Here is an 18,347-nt window from a genome sequence, read left to right on the forward strand (position 1 = left end):
TCTTGCTTAGTTTGATCCACTTATGGTGGGGGTGTTTAATTATGAAATGTATTATGAACATGGACTTGAAGGCATTATCTATTGAATTAAAGTGTTATCAAGTTATGAAATGTTATTGTACTATGTGAAGGTATTCTTATGGTTATAAGGTGATCTTGTACAAAGTGTTATTGTATTGTATATTATATATATAAATGAGGCTATATGTAAAGTCCTATATGAAGCTATATGTAAAGTTTTATGTGAAGCTTTATGTGTGAAGGTATGATGTGAATGAGTTTACGTGATCTTGTGATGATCCTATGTAAAGTGGATAGCATTGTGATTTAAAGTATGATTTTCTCATGATGTATATATATGAAATGATGTTGGATTATGAAGTATCCTTAGATGATAATGTTGTGACTTGGTTGGTAGACTAAAGTGTCCCTCCTTGTTACTTAAAGTCTTGAATGCATGAATGTGTGAAGTGGGCTAGAACTAAGAAATGGTGCCCTTTCTATAAATGCTAAAAGAGGAATTCTAGGCCAAGACTTGAATCGGCAAAACTAAGAAATGGTGCCTTTTCATAAGTCTAGCTTTCCTAAGTAAATGTATAACCTTGAAGGATGGGCCTTAGGGCGAAGTTCCCTTCTTGAGTGAGATGATAGACTTAGAGATGGATGGAGCCGGAACGGCATGAAAATCCTTATCTAAGAAAGTCAAATGAGCTATCATTATGAACCTTGATTGGCCATAACTAAGAAATGGGGCCTTTCTTGGGAAGATATACTATGAGTTGGTTGAACTAGAAAAGGAACCCTCTCTAGTACATATGTGAATGAAAATACTCTATGGGAAACAAGGCTAGCACCGAGTGGATGTGGTTAGGATGGTGGTCCTACTTGAGTATGAGACTAGGGCACAATGAACATCCTTGGACATCCCCTAAACCATGTGCCTACATGGGTTGATTATTAGTTCTAACTTTGGCAAGTAGAACACCTTCCACGGAGTAGGGTAGACTCCGGATTCCATGCCTAGCTAGTATGGTCTATGTCGGTTATGCCTATTCCCATCATGTGGGATGCGCACTCTAGTTATTGGATAGGTTCTACAACGTGTAGGTAGTAGTATGGGATGCTATCTACACATGACATGAGTAGGCTTTGAAGATACTAAAGTGAGTTCCCTAAGTCTAACGACTATTATGTGAAAGTCCCCTTATGTGCTTGAATGTCTCCAAAAATGGTTTCTTAAAGAATGTTGGTCTATTGATGTTATGTTGTAAAGGAAATGTCCTTATCTAAGGTAATCTTGAGAAACACTTAAGTGTGCTTGAAGAGGTTGTATGGGCGGTCACTTCTTGTCTTACTCAAGTGTGTCTTAAGGTTATATTAGGTAGAGGTCCTATGGTAATGAAATGGCTTGTGTTCCTTTAAAGTTAAGCATGGGTTGTATATGAATATATGTTGAGTATGTATACGGTTGGCTATGGTTTTATATGTGAACATTGATTTAGTATGTTATATTGTAATGGTACATTCCTTATCTATGGTAACCCTTAGGAACACTTAGGTGTATATAAAGAGATTGTATGGGCGGTCACTTTATGTTTCACATAAGTGTGGCTTTGGGTAACTTGAGATAGAGGTCATGAAATGATGAAAAGGCTTACTTGTCAATTATATTCATGTATTGTACATTGGTACTAGTTGAGTATGTCTATTATGTGGGTATTGTCTTATATGTGGATGATGACTTGAAATGTGTCTCTTATAATTGTGATATGAAGGTTTTATCAAAAATGGTATGAAAGCACATATTTCAAATAAATGTCCTTTTTTAGCATGTTTTTGCATGGTCATCATACTTAGTACTTAATTGTGCTAATTCCATATTTTCTCTATTTTCTACAAGTGTAGGTTCCGGCAAGTGAGCGGGTTTTGTAGTAAACTTGGGATTTGAAGTTCTTCCTAGATTTTGTGGTATGTCCTCATATGTCGAGGGCAAGACTTTTCTATTCTAGTTTTATGATAAGATTCTTGTAATAGACTTAATAGACTTCTTTTGATTGTAAAGGGCCGTGTCCCTAGTATGTTTTCACGTTTATGTCTAAGATGACTAAGAGACTTAGTATTCCGCTTGTGTACTTTTGAATGATGTTTTTAAAAGTGACCTTTGAGTCTTATGGGATTTTATTTAAAGAGTTTTTAATTCCGCACTATTTTACATATCTAATGTGATGAATGCTAAGGGCTTGTATGAGACCTCCGAGAGGTTGAATACGCATGTTACGACTTGGGGATACTCCCGGGTCGTGACAATATCATGTGGCAACCCACGATAATTTTAGATATTTCATCACCTTAGTTGATGATTTTAGCAGATCCACTTGGACTCACTTGTTAAGCTGCAAGAGTAATGCATTGCACATTATCAAATCATTTGTCAATATGGTTGAGACTCAATTCAAAACCACCATAAAAACCATAAAGACAGATAATGGACTAGAATTTGTAAACCAAGAATCCACCATCTTCTTTCAATCAAAAGGAATTATTCACCAAAAATCATGTCCCTACACACCACAACAAAATGGTGTAGTAGAAAGAAAACACAAATATCTTCTAGAAACTGTTATGGCACTCCTTTTCTAATCCAAACTACCTATTAAGTATTAGGGAGAATGTATACTCACATCAACCTTCATCATTAACAGACTTCCCTCTGTTGTTCTTAAGAACAAATGCCCTTTTTCTTTACTGTATAACCAAGAGCCTCAATATTCTCAAATGAGAAGTTTTGGATGCCTATGTTATCCTACCATTCCCAAACCCCATAGAACCAAGTTTGATCCAAGAGCAACCCCACATGTGTTTGTAGGTTATCCATTTGGGACAAAAGGTTATAGAGTACTAAGTCTGGCTTCTAACAAAATTTCTGTGTCTAGGGATGTTATATTTCATGAGACAATCTTCCCTTTCTCTATGACTCAATCATCTTCCCCTGTGGTAGATGGTCATGTTCCTGTTTTTGATTATCTCACTCCTACAATTGTTCTTTCTGATAACATTCAGAGTAATCCTGAATCTAATAATGATAATATATAATGTGATCCTGATCATGCAGACACTACGGTTACACCTGAGTTACCACCACCATCTGTTATAAAGTCTGCCAGAATACACAATCACTAGCTTATCTAAATGATTATCTATGCAATATACCTCATTCCACAGCTACATTACCACCTCTTTCACTACATACATCATTTTCTAACCACCATCATATTGCCTCTAAGCTTCTGTATCTTGATAGCCAGTCACTTGTATTGAGCATGTCACATGAAAGTGAGTCATCTTCATATGATATAGCAGCTATGGATCCTGTATGGCAGGCATCCATGACACAAGAACTATCTTCCCTACATGATAATAATACTTGGGATCTCATGCCTCTACCCCTTGGAAGGAAAGCTATTGGGTGTAGATGGGTATATAAGATCAAACACAGAGCTGATGGTAGCATAGAAAGGTACAAAGCTAGGTTGGTTGTTAAGGGTTATACTCCGCATTATGGAGTTGACAATACATAGACTTTTTCACCTGTTATTAAGATGACTACTGTGAGAGCTCTAGTTGCCATTGTTGTAAAGAAACACTGGAACATTTATCAATTGAATGTGAATAATGCCTTTCTCCATGGGGAGTTAGATGAAGGGGTTTACATGGATATTCCACCAGGGTTGGATATTCAGACTAAAAGATTAGTTTGTAAGCTCAATAAGTCATTATATGGTCTGAAGCAGGCTAGTAGGCAATGGTATGCTAAGTTATCAGATGCCCTCAGTTCCAGGGGATACACTCATTCCTTAAATGACTACTCTCTATTTTATAAAAAAAATGGCTCATCTACTGTTTTCATATCCTTTTGACTGGTACTGATCTTGAAGAAATTGATAGTCTCAAAGTCTTTCTCCATAATCAATTCAGAATTAAAGATCTGGGGAAACTGCATTATTTCTTGGGGTTGGAGATCCTTTACACTGAAGCTGGATTACTTATTTCACAAAGGAAGTTTGTGCTTGATCTTCTAAAAAAGTACCATTGTTCTGAACTTTCCAGCCTCTCCTCACCATTAGATGTGACAGCCAAGCTCAAGACAAATGAGGGGAAGCATATTTCTGATCCCAGTGCATACAAAAGATTAATTGGGAAGCTTAATTTCTTAACTAATACCAGACTAGATATTGCTTATGGAGTTCATCACCTTAGTCAGTTCATGCAAGACCCTAGAGAACCACATATGAAAGCAGCATACCACATGCTGAGGTATCTCAAGAAGGATCCCACCTTAGGATTGCTTATGACATCTACTGATGATTACAATGTACATGCTTTTTGTGATTCAGATTGGGGTGCTTGTCCTGATTCCAGAAAGTCCATCACAGGGTATATTGTGCTGCTTGGTTCCAGTCCTATAAGCTGGAAATCTAAGAAACATGAAACTATATCTCTTTCCTCAGCTGAGGCTGAATATAGATCCCTTCGAAAGGTGGTTGGAGAGTTGGTTTGGTTAGACAGACTATTTGAAGAGCTTACTATTCCTAGAAGCAGACCTTTTCCTATCTTTTGTGACAGTCAATCAACTCTACAGATTGCCAGAAATCCTGTGTTTCACGAAAGGACCAAACACATTGAGATTGATTGTCATTTTGTGCGAACCAAGTACAAGAAGGTCTTATATCACTGCATCACATTGGAACTCATGACCAACTGGCTGACGTCCTTACTAAGGCTCTTACAGGAGTCAAACATTCAGTAGTTTTGGACAAGTTGGTTGTGTTGGTCACACCTCCAACTTGAGGGGGGGGGGTATTGAGTTAGTTAGTTAACTGATTAGTTGATATGTCCACGTCATCATCACTAGTTAGTTAGTTTGTTAGAGCAAGTTATAGATAGATCAATATAAATAGAATGTACTCAGTTGTAATAGTTAATTCAATTGATTCAATACAAGAAAAGTAGTTTCTCTTTCATTTTCTCTCATACTCCTTCAATGGAGTTTCTGTAGTTCTTCAGCATATTAACTGAATCCCTTATTCTTGATCATCAATTTCTCACATATATATACTAGTAAAAGGGTAGAAAATATATTAATTGATCATATCAGGCATTTGACAGTTTCTCTTGCGTTTGCAAATGAGCAAATATATATGCAGATATTTCGACAACTACTTTTAAGCGTTTAGTAACGTGTTGTAATAATAATTTGATAGAAAATAATATTGAACTATCACAGCGCAATAGATTTTTTTAAATATGTTTTATAATTGTGTTAAAATTCAATGGAAGCAAAACAAGGAAAGAGGGATGATATGGACAAAAATTTATACAAAAAATTTGGATCTATGATTGGACAACCTGTACTCATCATCAATCATTAGATGTCTTATCCAACATCAACACAAAGTTATATATAGATGTACATTCAACTTCTCAACAATTGACCCTTTGAAATATTTTAGTTTTGAGATCCTTATCTATCATGAATTCTTACCAATTTTGGTCAATATTGTTATGAATTATGTTGAGATTTTCATAGTAAAATATGGATGGTAAGTAGATAATTACAAATATGAAGGGAGAAAGCAAAGAGAGAAGCTATAAGTTTTATTCCACAACCATTTGTTGAAGCAAGCGTATATAAAGATATAAAATAACCTAGTCATTTTAGAATGTATATATGCCTCGATGGGGGCAAAAAGAAAAGGCAAATTAAAGCTAACCCTAGCTTTATATATATAGTTAAAGGACATCTCTGACATGGAAAACGTTAGGATTTTTAACGACAATGTCATACATGTGAATGGAGTTGAACTTGTTGAAATTTTTAGGAAGTGAAATCAAGTCTATGGAAGAATGCTTGTGGAATTGAAAAAGTTGAGCATCACCTCCGTAATACCTTTCCCATCCCAAACCATTTAGAATTCTTTCAAGACAACAATAGGATGATACCACTTGCTCACTTGCTAAGTGTATCAAAACCTTTCTTCTTCTTTTACCTTCATCGTCTCCTGACCCATTTTCTACCAAACGAAAAACTCCATTCTTGAATACCCAAACTCCAGACATAATTACTTCTTTTTTCTTATTATTACAACTTATATAAATGCATGGAAATGGAGAAACATTTCCACCCTATTTATACAAGTCTCATATATAGCTTTATTCTAGAATCTACATATTGTACTTGCTGGGCCCAGCCTTTCCTTTCTTAAAATTCCAACACACCCATCCCCTATTTATTAGATATTATTTTAAGTCAAAGTGTCACAACTAAAAGTGATCCGAGGGAGGGAGTATTAAGCTTTTAAATTTATGACTACTAATCATTGAAAATTATCAATTCTAATTACCAAAAAAATATTATTTATTTATTTTTTCATTCGATGGGCACAATCATTTCTGTATTTAACATATATTTTATTTATTTTGGTGGAATAGTTTGGAAATCATACTATCTCGTCCATTCAATGGTTGGATTATGATTTTAATATATTTCTGTTAAGTTTTCCATAGAATCATAATTACTTTAGTTTGATACATAATGTTACAGTTTAAAAAAAAATAAAGAAAAAATAATTTTATAATCATTCAACATTAATTTATCATATTACATTCTTAGTTTTTTTTAAAAATTGTGAAAGAAATAAAATTACTCAAATAGTGTTAGCTGGTTTTAAATCAGTGGTTGATATGATTTATTAGTATGAATTACGGAACTTATCTAAATCATAACGAATATGAGTTCAGACCATTTCACTTAACTCATTATTTACTCACATACACATGATTTGTCATGACTCCAATTTGCAACCATTTTTAAAGATAAATATAATGTATCAATTTCATGTCACACTTGATAAAGTAGACAATTTTTTCCGAATAAACGAGACTTCATTAAATCCAAAGTCTTCTAATGAGTTGTACTAAAATTATTCGAACCCTTTGATAAATATATATCTTCCTCCAGTGTAGTATATCATAATTATAATTTATGACATATCTTTATAAAATATCTTACCATGAAAATAAAATTTAAATCTGAAACATGTTTTATATTAAAATGCTAGATACTTTAATAGCCAGTGGAATATCGATTGTCGTACAAATTAGACTAATGTAAAAGGACACAATAATATGTTAAAACAATTCCATAAAGTTGTCGAAAATAAATTCATAAGATTTCGAAAAATGCTTATTGTTGTGATTTATAAATATGATGATGATATATGAACGTATGATTCTATTTGTTAAAGTATATTATTAAAGTTCAAATACTTTAAGCCCTTAAAATATAGATTCTTTTGAATATTCGATCAACATTTTTTTCTCTTTTAACTCAAGACAAGGGCAAAAGGTGTGTCATGTGTATATTGTTTCACTTTATTGCATCAAATGCTTATAACAAGACTATCTGACATATCATTGTTAGAATGTCTAGAATCATCATTAATACTTCAAAAAGAAAAAAAAGTGTTTTTTATAAGAAACATTTTGACAAAGTAAAATGGTTAATTTGCATGCAATAAAAGCATCACAATCGTTGAAGTAGTTGAAATCAAAAGGACCACCATTTTGTGGTCTCTTATTTTGTTGTCACCTTTTTTCTTGGTTAACTATTTTTTTTTTCAATGTCAAGTATATATATACGATGCTCTCACATGTTATCACATGGCAATATGGTCCTAATTGTTGAATGACTCAATTTAGGGGGAGACACTTCTAGGAACTGTCTTGTCCATTCAATCATTAGCTACCATTGACAACAACAAGTAAACTTTTTGATTGGATATTTTCCCCTTCACCATATACTTGATGTCAATTTAGCGTGGCACTGCACGAGGACTTGCCCTATTTTATGTTATACATATACTCCTTCATCTTCCACCTTTTTCTTTCTTCCTTTTTAACCAATATATTTAAAAATATATTGTTATAGTTAGCTATCAACGGATATATATAAGAGTGCTTATTTCTAAATATTTAAATTGCATATTACGTACTAGATATTATGTGTCCATGCTAGTAGGTGCCCAATATATGTTATTAATTTTATTTTTCTCAATTTATGTAATATAAATGAAATTTGGAGATACACTTAAATTTTTGTATATTTTTATAATAAATATTTTAATTTGTTTATTTGTTGTGATTTATACTACTTTTAACGTCATTTCCAAATAATATATGCTACTTCTTCTATTTCAATTTATGTGGCACATATGATATTAGGATATTCAATCATATTTCTTTTATGATTCTTAAATATTTTTCCGTTGTTAATTTATTGTGATTTCTACAACTTTTTTTGTCATTTTCAAATATTGTTACTCCTTCTATTCCAATATAAGTGGACATATGGAATTAGAGTCAACCAAATTTCATATATGATTTTTAAAGTTTAGTATCTTTTACATAACATTTAATAATATACTCTATTTTATATGTTCAAATTCACGTGGCACCAATAGAATTTTGAAAGTCAACTAAATTTTTTATATTTTTTTAAAAATATTTGAAGTTGTGATTTATAATAATCTTAACGTCATTTTAAACATATAATGAAATGTTTAAGTTGTTAATTCTCGTAATTTTAAAATATTGAAATATATAATATATATTTGGGAGTTGTGTGGTTATAGCCTCTTAGAATTTTAATATTCAAATTTCTTTTTTTCATCCTAAAAACAAAAGCTGGTGAGGCACAAATAAAGAGAAGGAAATAGACTTGATGAGGTGGGATCCATATGTATGAAAAGAGAGTTGGAATAAATGCAAAATAAATTGAAAAAAAACGTGAAATATGGGGGAAAATGAGCCCACATGCATGGCAAATCAGCAAACTTTTAAGTTGAGGCAATGTAAAGACTAAAATATAAAGCCGATTTTTATGTACGATGATAAAAAAGTACAATTATAAAAAAGTTAAATACAATATTATTTTAACATAACAATAAAAAAATACTCATATTACCCCTGATTAGAAAAACAAGTATGTTGTCCAACAACGGCTTAGCCTCTCTATACCTATATAGAGTAGAATTCAAGGCCTAAAGAAGAAACGAGGGGCACAACTGTTGAGCTGCATTTATCACTAGAATTTCTTTTAAACAAACAAGTCGTATTTGTTGTTGTAGAAAATAATATGTTTCATATTTAAAGTTATAAATATCATATTTTGAAAAGTCTCAATAGAACATATTCTTTAAACAACCCGATGAGGTAAATACCTGTTATTATTATCACTAGATTTACCCGTAGGTGTTTTACATAGCATCAACTGTTCTAATGTCCAATTTTCTTTACCATGTAGTACACTAATTTATAAAATGTAATGACCCTCTAGGTCATTCCTTTGTTAATGACTTTTGTTCTTCGTTTAGAGCATTCCTATAGAGATCCCAAGTCATTTAAGACTTGTTGGAACTGACAATTCGGTCACCTGTTCGTTTGTTTGATTTTTATTCAAATTTTTGTGTTTCGGAGCTTTTGAACCCCGAACGGTTGATTTCGATCAACATTTCAGGAAGATGACCTCAAAATTTAATTCTGACAATTTCATCATCTTCGGAAGGGTTATTTTAGGCTAGTGGCATGGTCAACAGAGTTTCTAAGGCTTTTGGTGCAAGTCTGTGTGATTAGACGTTTTAACTTTCAAGTTTTGACCTAAGTTTGACCTTGGTCAACATTCTTGGTAAACGTGCCTGGATTATAATTCTATTTAGCGCAGTTACATCCGAAATGTCGAGTTTATCTAGAACAACCTTTCTTGTTGATCCCGAGGCTCTCGAGCTAATTTCGAGTCCCCTTGTGGATTTTGACTTAAAATAGAGTTTCAGTGTAGGACCTACTTTTTGCCGAGACGACCTCGTACGGAAGTTTCGATTGCTCCGTTGAGTCTGGAAAATCAAATTTTGTAGGGTAGCTTTTATTTATATGTTAAAGAGAAATAAAGACTGGTTTTTGAAAAATCAATTTAACTTTTAAGGAAATAAATTTTTTAAAGAGAGTCGCCACTTAATATTTTAAAAAAAATTAAGAAAAATTTATTTTAAAGACTTAAACTGAATTAAGTCTAAAAATGGAGAAAAAGGTTCGAGGTTCTCATTACACTTCAAGAAGGGTTTTAAGACATTTGAAGTGCCTGCTAACATGTGGTTATTCTACAACTTGACCAAATATTTGACTTACTTGGAAAATAATTACTTAAAGGGAATAATATGTTCAAAATTATTTCAAAATAAATTAACTTAAACACTTGAAGTGATTTTCTTTCTTTAAAAAGTAAAATTTTGTCAAAGATGACCAAATAAAGAAAACTAAATAAAATTATTCAAATTTTATAAAGATCATAACAAAAATGGTTCCACTATTAAGGGATTTAATTAAGTTAACCAACATTTAGAGTCAATTAAAACAAACAAAGATATATGATACAATTTAATTAGAGGAGAAAGAAACTATTGGGCCTTGCCCAAATTTCATTTCTCAAGTCCAAATCCAGTTATTATTCGCTTGGACTGGAGCTTGGTCCAAGTTGTTGCTGCAATTTTGGACTTTTAGCCTATTTTCGTCCCTGTATCAACTGTATACAATTTATGTATATCAGTGTATAATTGCATGTTAGTTGTATATTAGTCCATTTTTCAGCTTCGGGACCTGTAATTTTGCTTCCAACCCTGTTTCAGCTTCCCCTTTCCTTTGGATGACTGATGAGGTTGAATGGAAGAAGGATGGTTGATGAGTCTGAGATTTCGACTCATCTAGGGCTTTATTTTCATACTTTTATTGTCCTCAATGCCTAATTTATGCTCTAAAATGATGTTAAAGTGTTGATCTGCAACATTGAAGGTGAAGAAGCAAGGCAAGGACATTACCGGGAAAAAAAGAGTAAAGAAAGCTGAAGAAGTTGAAGAAAGGCATTCCTAATGATCGCCAAGACCACTCGGCAACTCGCTGAGTGGATCTTGATCAGCTCGCCAAAAGTTCCAGCATGTCAGCCCTGGAGAAAAACCTACTTGGCGATGGAAATGGATAGTCGGCGTACCATCAAATAGATCGGTGACCTCGATCCTGATCGCCTAAAGTCACAGAACTTTGCGCTTAAAGAGCCATGGCAAACCGGCGGTAGAATAGAGCCATTGGCGCATCGCCAACTTGGTCGGCGATACTCGACTAACCTCGCGTAGTGACCCTGAAGTCCAAAATTTGAGAATGTATATATTGAATTTTGAAAAGTAGAAAAAGGAATCAAGTCATTTCCTGAGTAATTTCTCCATTGTAGAACTTTGAGCTTTTGTTGGAGACTTTGTTTTACTTAGTTTAAGGAGTTTTCTAGTAGATTTTAAGTTAGGTTTTTGATATTAAGCATTTTGGATCATTGTAAGGAGGTGGATTGAAATACCCAGATTATGGAGAACGTAATTGGTATTGATTTCTTGCCTTTTATGATGTGTGGCTAAAACCCCCATTCTTGATCATGTGATTATTTGCTCTAATTAGCTTATGGGTATTGTTGTTTACTGATTTAAATGTTGATTTGAAGTGGGTTTAATTGATAGATGTGTATTAACCCATGACTTCTAGTTGCAAATTGTAACGACCCCAAAAATGAACTAGTGAAACTAGAGCCTAACGTGTGTGTGTTTGAGTTGTCTTGAGTGTTGATGGTGTTTGATGTTTTTCCGAGCCATGGTTGAGGTGTTTAGGGGTTAGAGGTCAAGGTACGACTCCCCAAGGACCACCCTAAGGGTCATTGAGGAGGACCCTAAGTCTAAACCCCAAAGCCCCAAGGAAAAATCATGGTTGGCCAAAAGTGGCAAAACTACGGACATGACCTACGGCTCGTGGATCAAACCACGACCAGTAGTCTTGGTCCATAGTTGCAGGTATGGGGATCCTTTATCCTTGATTATCCTTCCTTTCAAGGAGCTCAATCCAAATGATTTCAAAGTTCTTCCAAAAACACAAAAAAACCCTAATTTAGATTCTAAGCATGGGTTCTTACATTAAATGATTTTTAATGATGAATTATTTTATTATTGATGTTTATTGATGGTTTTAAGAAAGAAAATTCCATGAACCCATGTCTTTCCAAGTTTCCTAAATTTGGCCATAAAGTGGGTGTATTGATTTTGATTCGATGATGATAGAATTATGTTTAGATTGTTGTGGGCCATTGATTTATGCCATTAACTATATCTAATTGTGTAGAATTGTTAGTGAATTGAGTAATTGGGTTCATAGCCTTGAATGAGAATTTTGTGAATTAATCTTCATGATAATTATTGAATTATGTTTAGATTGAATTGTATTATTGGTTTCTATTGTTATCTATACCTATTTTATGGTGAATTGTGGTAGAATTTAGTAATAGTGATTATGGCTTTGGAGAATGGTAAGTTGACCTAACTTCATTGTTAATGTAAAGTTGATTTAGAATTTTGATAGATTGATGTGTGATCCACTTATGGTGGAGGTGTTTACTTATTGAATGTATTATGATCATGTCCTTGAAGGCATTATATGAATAATTGAGTATTATCATGATATTGTGTTATGAATGTGATGTGAAGGAGTTGAATGAGAATCTAATGAAGTAAAGGTAATCATGTTGTAAATGCAAGGGTGTTGTGATTGAAAGCAGGTTCTTACTTAGCACTAATGAATGATGAATGATAGAATGTGAAGGTTCTCTATATGGTGATGTTGTCTCTTGACTTGGTAGACTTAGGTGCCTCTTCTTGATACATGAAAGCTTCTTGAATGTGACCTCTTGACTTAGTAGGCTGTGGCATCCTTCCCTTAAGTAATGAATGTATCTTGACTTGATGTCTTATTGTATTGAATTGGTAGACCTTGAGTTGGTGCCTCTTCATAAATGAATGTATGTCTAGAATCGGCGAGACCTAAGCATGGTGCCTTTTCTATGAATGACTAATGAGGCATTCTAGGCTATGTCTTGAATCGTCTAGACCTAAGCATGGTTCCCTTTCATGATGAGTCTATACCCCTAAGTGAATGTGAAACCTTGAAGCGGTAGACCTAATGATGGTGCCTTCTTCTTGTGTGGAATGATAGACTTAGAGTTGGTGGACCGAAACAGTAGAAAACCCTCTCTAAGAAAGTCAATGAGCTATCCTTAATGAACCTTGATCGGTAGATCCTTTGTGGTGCCCTTTTTGGTAGAAGTACTATGGGTCGGCTAGACCTAAAAATGGCGCCCTCTCTAGTACACACATGTAAATGAAAGTACTCTATGGGAACTAAGGCTAAGCACTGAGTGGATATGGTTAAGATGGTGGCCCTCTCCGAGTATGAGGTTAGGGTACAATGAACATCTTTGGATATCCCCTCAACTATGTGCCTACATGGGATGTGACCTAATTCTACCCTTGGCAAGTAGAACACCTTCCACAGTGTAAGGTTTTATGACACCGGATTCCATGTCTAGCTTGCATGGTTTATGTCGGTTAATGCCTATTCCCATCGTGTGAGATGTGCACTCTAGTTATTGGATAGGTTCTACAACGTGTAGGTAGTAGTATGGGATGCTATCTACACATGGCACGAGTAGGCTTTGAAGATACTAAAGTGAGTTCCCTAAGCCTTAATGGCTAATGTATTAAAGTCCCCTAAGTGCATGAATGTGTCCTAAATGACTTTAAAGAAGAATGATGACTTATTGCCTAAATGACATTTACCCAAGTTGGTGAAAATTGGACCTAAAATAGTGGATTGTGTATTTATTGGATATGTTGTGAACAGTAAGGCCTGTCAGTTTTTTATTCACAAATCTGATAATCCTAAAATTCATGTTAATACAGTAATTGAGTTAGATAATGCTGAGTTATTTGAACACATTTATCTGTATAAAACATAATGCAAATCGACAAGTGAAAGGCCTAAACGACCATGTCACGGCCCAAGGGTACCCCCTAGACGTTACAAGACATATAGAACCCCGAAAGTCCCCATTTAAGCCACTTAGCATATCATAACATAAAGCATTAGAACAATAAAGAGTAAAACACATTTTCAAGTCCAAAAATCTTTTATAAAGGAAACAGGAAGTCTGGACTTGTCTCAATTAGCCATCTATTACAATACTCGAATCAAATAGGGTCACAACCCTTACAACATAATCCGAAAGTCAACTACAAGAAAAAGGAACTACAAAGATATCACTCATCCTCGAACCATGAGGACTCACCACAAGCAAGGAGAATAGTAGAATCCAAGCTTGAACCAAAAGAAGATCACCTCAAACACCGTAACCTACACTTGTGGAAAATGTAGGAAAATATGGGTAGGTACAAAAATGTACTAAGTATGATGGCCATGCATAAAATCATGAAAACATGCTAAAAAGGACATTTTAGTCGAAAAGCATGCACTTTACCATATTTAAGAATCATCATGAACATTAGTGTAAAAGCATAGTTCATAGCCATATTAATCATATAGATCAACATAACATAGTTGAAACATACCATAAATACCCTCAAAGCATACTTGTGCAATGCATGAATAAGACCACATAATCCCACCCATGTTAAGTAAAGCTTCTTGAGTAACCATAGTTCATAATTCATGTTCTTGTTCATATTTTATCATGGTGGGAATAAGCCTTAACCTACATAGACCATATGAGCATAATATTGAATACATTGTTACCCACACTGAAAATGGTTGTCTTACTTGCCTAAGGTAAGAGCATGGGCTGTTAGCTTTTAGGTGGATCCACTAGCTAATGACCTATGGGGGCAACATAGTTATAAGATAAGGAGATTACTACTAGAAACCTGAACTTGACTATGGTAAAAGGTTTCCATTACATGAGATACATGTTTTGGGAAGCCAGACTCAACTGGTGTAGAAGGAACCCATTTGGAAAGCCGGACTCAACTGACGTAAAAGCTTTCATCTCCTATTCAATATCCACTCTGTGCTAAGCATAATTCCCATTAAGTTCATATTAAGTCTTGACTTAAGTTCATATTTATGGAAGAATGTCTTAACACTCAGTCCAACATATTTCATAAGATAGCTCATAAATTCAATAGGTGAGAATAGCCTTTCAATCTTAGAATCATCATATTGTGAGAAAACCTTTCACAACATATCATAAACATGCATAAGTGTGTATATGGGGATAATCTTTCAACAACACAACAATTTGATCATTATTTTAATTACTTTACTCTCAAAGTGTTACTTAAGCATATTCATGGATCTCATAATCATGCATAAATCTAATAATTTTCCCCTTGAAGGACCATAGATCTTATTCAATCAAAACAACTAGAATTACTACATTAGACATGAATATAATCATAAATCAAGTAACCCAATCACTACTTGCATAATCTTATAACATTCTTTTATAATCTACAAACCCACATTACAAGTGCATAATTGAGAAATATGGGGGGTTTCATGGGTTCTTGAGGGATTTCATCATAAATCAACAATAAATCATCAATTAAATCATAATATATCATAAATCAATCATTAGAAACATTTTTGAAAGGAGCCCATGAGATTGAAGTCAAGTCCTAACTTTTGGGGAAATCACTAGTTTTGAAATTGAGTTTGGAGGGACTTAATGGATGAATTCTATCCATGGATGAAGAGCTACCACACCTTAGTGAAGAAACCCAAGGAATTTGAGTAGAAACCCTTGAACCCCCTATCTCCAACTTCCTTCTTCTTCTTCCTTGAAGTTCTAGAGAGAGAATATTTGGAGAAGATGAACTCATTGAGATTTCATTTGGGATTTGGAAAATAATGGGGTGAATAGGTGTATTTTGACTTAAAAAGACTTATATAGGTGTATAAAAGTAAGGTAAAACAACTTCACTTTGATAGGACTCAAAAAGGAAATACCCAAAACACCCCTAACTTTAAGTGAGCTACCAGGTGCCACGAGGGGTCCCACGAGCCGTGGTTCCATTCGTGGACTTAAGGCAGTGGCTTGGAATCATGTGCCTTTTAGCCCACAATCCCAAGGAAATCTCACAAGGGGCTCCACGAGCCGTGGTCCCTTTCGTGGACCTTGGGGCAGTGGCTAAGCCACTTCTCTCAACCCTCACACCACTAACTCCCTTCCATGAGCCTTCCCACGAGCCGTGGTATCCACCACGAGTCATGAAGTGGCTCGTTAAGAGGAGCACTATTTAGGCAGATTTTTGGGAGGCTATTGTCTAGCTCACCATGGTTCATGAAGACCCTCTTGGAGATAGGATAAGTGCCTTGACCAATTCTTTGGCAGCCTTGGGCCCTAGCCTTGGCCCTTGCCCATTTCCCTTGGCTCTAGCCCTTCGTCCTTGACATTAACCCCTCACATTTAGCTCTTATTTAGCCTACTTATTTCCGAGGTGTTACAGACAACGGAAAGAATCAATGGAAAATACACTACCTAATGAGGATCCTAGGTGTAGTAATCGTCAACGGAAATTCATTTCTTTCAGATCAGATTGTGTGGCATTCTTTCTTGAAAATGAGCCTCAAATATTTAAAGCAGCGATCTGTTCGTTTGAGTCAACTTATTGGAAAGAAGCAATCAATAGTGTGATCGAATCAATTTTAAGTAACCATACTTGGGAATTGGGTGATCATCCTCCAAGAAATAAACCTTTCGGGTCAAAGTGGATCTTTAAAAGGAAAATGAAATACAATGGAACTATTGACAAATATAAAGCTAGACTTGTAGTCAAAGGATGCAGACAAAAAGATGGTCTGGACTACTTTGATACATACTCTCCAGTAACAAGGATAACATCAATTAGGATGTTAATAGCACTAGCGGTAGTGCATGATCTTAAAATCCACAAAACTGATGTTAAGACAACCTTCTTAAATGGAGAGTTGGAGGAATAAATTTACATAGAACTACCTAAAGGGTTTGTAGTTCCCGGTAAAGAAGAGAAAATGTGCAGGCTTGTTAAGTCACTTTATTGGCTTAAACAAGGACCGAAACAATGGCATGCTAAATTTGACCAAACAATGTTGAAAAATGGATTCAAGATTAACGAATGTGAGAAATGCATTTACATAAAAAAATTTCTGAATCATGAAGTCATTGTTTCTCTGTATGTTTATGACATGTTAATAATGAGTAAAGATATGACGATATAAATGCTACTAAGCACATGCTGTCGAGCAAGTTTGATATGAAGGACTTATGAGTTGGTGATTTAATCTTAGAGATCAGGATTCCCAAACTTTTCAAGGACTAGTATTATCTCAATCTCATTATATTGAAAGAGTTCAAGTACTTGAATTTCAACGATGTCAAAACTCCAATTGATATAAGCTTTACATTTCAAAAGAATGAATGTGAAAGTGACTCTCAATTGGAATATGCTAGAGTGTTGGGAAGTTTGATGTATATTATAAATTGTACGTGACCAGATATAGCTTATGCTATTACCAAGCTGATTTGGTTCATTAGTAATCCTAATCAAACTCACTGGATGGAAATGAAACGTGTGTTGGGGTATTTGAAACATACACAACACTATGCTTTGCATTATAATAAATATCCTTCCGTGATTGAAGGATATAGTGATGCAAATTCGATCACCGGGTCAAACGAAGTTAAATCCATAAATGGTTATGTGTTTACGCTTGGTGGATATAGCTTATGCTATTACCAAGCTGATTTGGTTCATTAGTAATCCTAATCAAACTCACTGGATGGAAATGAAACGTGTGTTGGGGTATTTGAAACATACACAACACTATGCTTTGCATTATAATAAATATCCTTCCGTGATTGAAGGATATAGTGATGCAAATTCGATCACCGGGTCAAACGAAGTTAAATCCATAAATGGTTATGTGTTTACGCTTGGTGGATGAGCACTCTCTTGGAAATCATCCAAACAGACATGTATCGCTCCCTCCACAATGGAATCTGAATTCATTTCCTTAGATAAGGCCGGTGAAGAAGTTGAATGGCTCCGGAATTTCATAGAGGATATTCCATTCTGGCCCAAACATGTGGAACCGATATGTATACATTGTGATTGTCTAGCAGAAGTAGGTAGGGCAGCGAACGTCATATATAACGGGAAGTCTCATGGAGAGTTTTGCGTTGTGGAGAGTTTTTGAGACTTCTGAGATAGTTTTTGTTTAGAGTTTTTACTTATCTTTGAGGGATTGAAGAAATTCACTTTTGAGAAATTGGAAGTGGGTCTTTGAGATTCATCAAATTGGACTATTGTAAAGATGAAACCACTCTTACCTAGTTGATGGATAATCGATTTGGTAACTATTTTTTTACCTTTTTATGAT

At 34.6% G+C, this 18,347-nt stretch overlaps 2 protein-coding genes across 3 annotated transcripts in view; both read right to left on the reverse strand.

Moving 5' to 3' along the window:
* The window catches only part of LOC125821752 (uncharacterized), a 1,137,236-nt gene that overhangs the window by 355,798 nt on the left and 763,091 nt on the right, over positions 1-18,347 (reverse strand). The window lies entirely within an intron of this gene.
* Positions 5,790-6,116, reverse strand: LOC125821789 (flowering-promoting factor 1-like). Its single transcript, XM_049501156.1, has one exon. It carries the CDS (start codon positions 6,114-6,116, stop codon positions 5,790-5,792), a length of 327 nt encoding a protein of 108 aa, XP_049357113.1.

This window comes from Solanum verrucosum, unplaced genomic scaffold (assembly GCF_900185275.1).
Source record: "Solanum verrucosum unplaced genomic scaffold, falcon-dt-bn FXZP01000210.1, whole genome shotgun sequence".
Classification (NCBI taxonomy): Eukaryota; Viridiplantae; Streptophyta; class Magnoliopsida; order Solanales; family Solanaceae; genus Solanum; species Solanum verrucosum.

Excerpts from the sequence above, each read along its gene's own strand:
- LOC125821789 (XM_049501156.1), bottom strand. The coding sequence starts at position 6,116 with ATGTCTGGAGTTTGGGTATTCAAGAATGGAGTTTTTCGTTTGGTAGAA.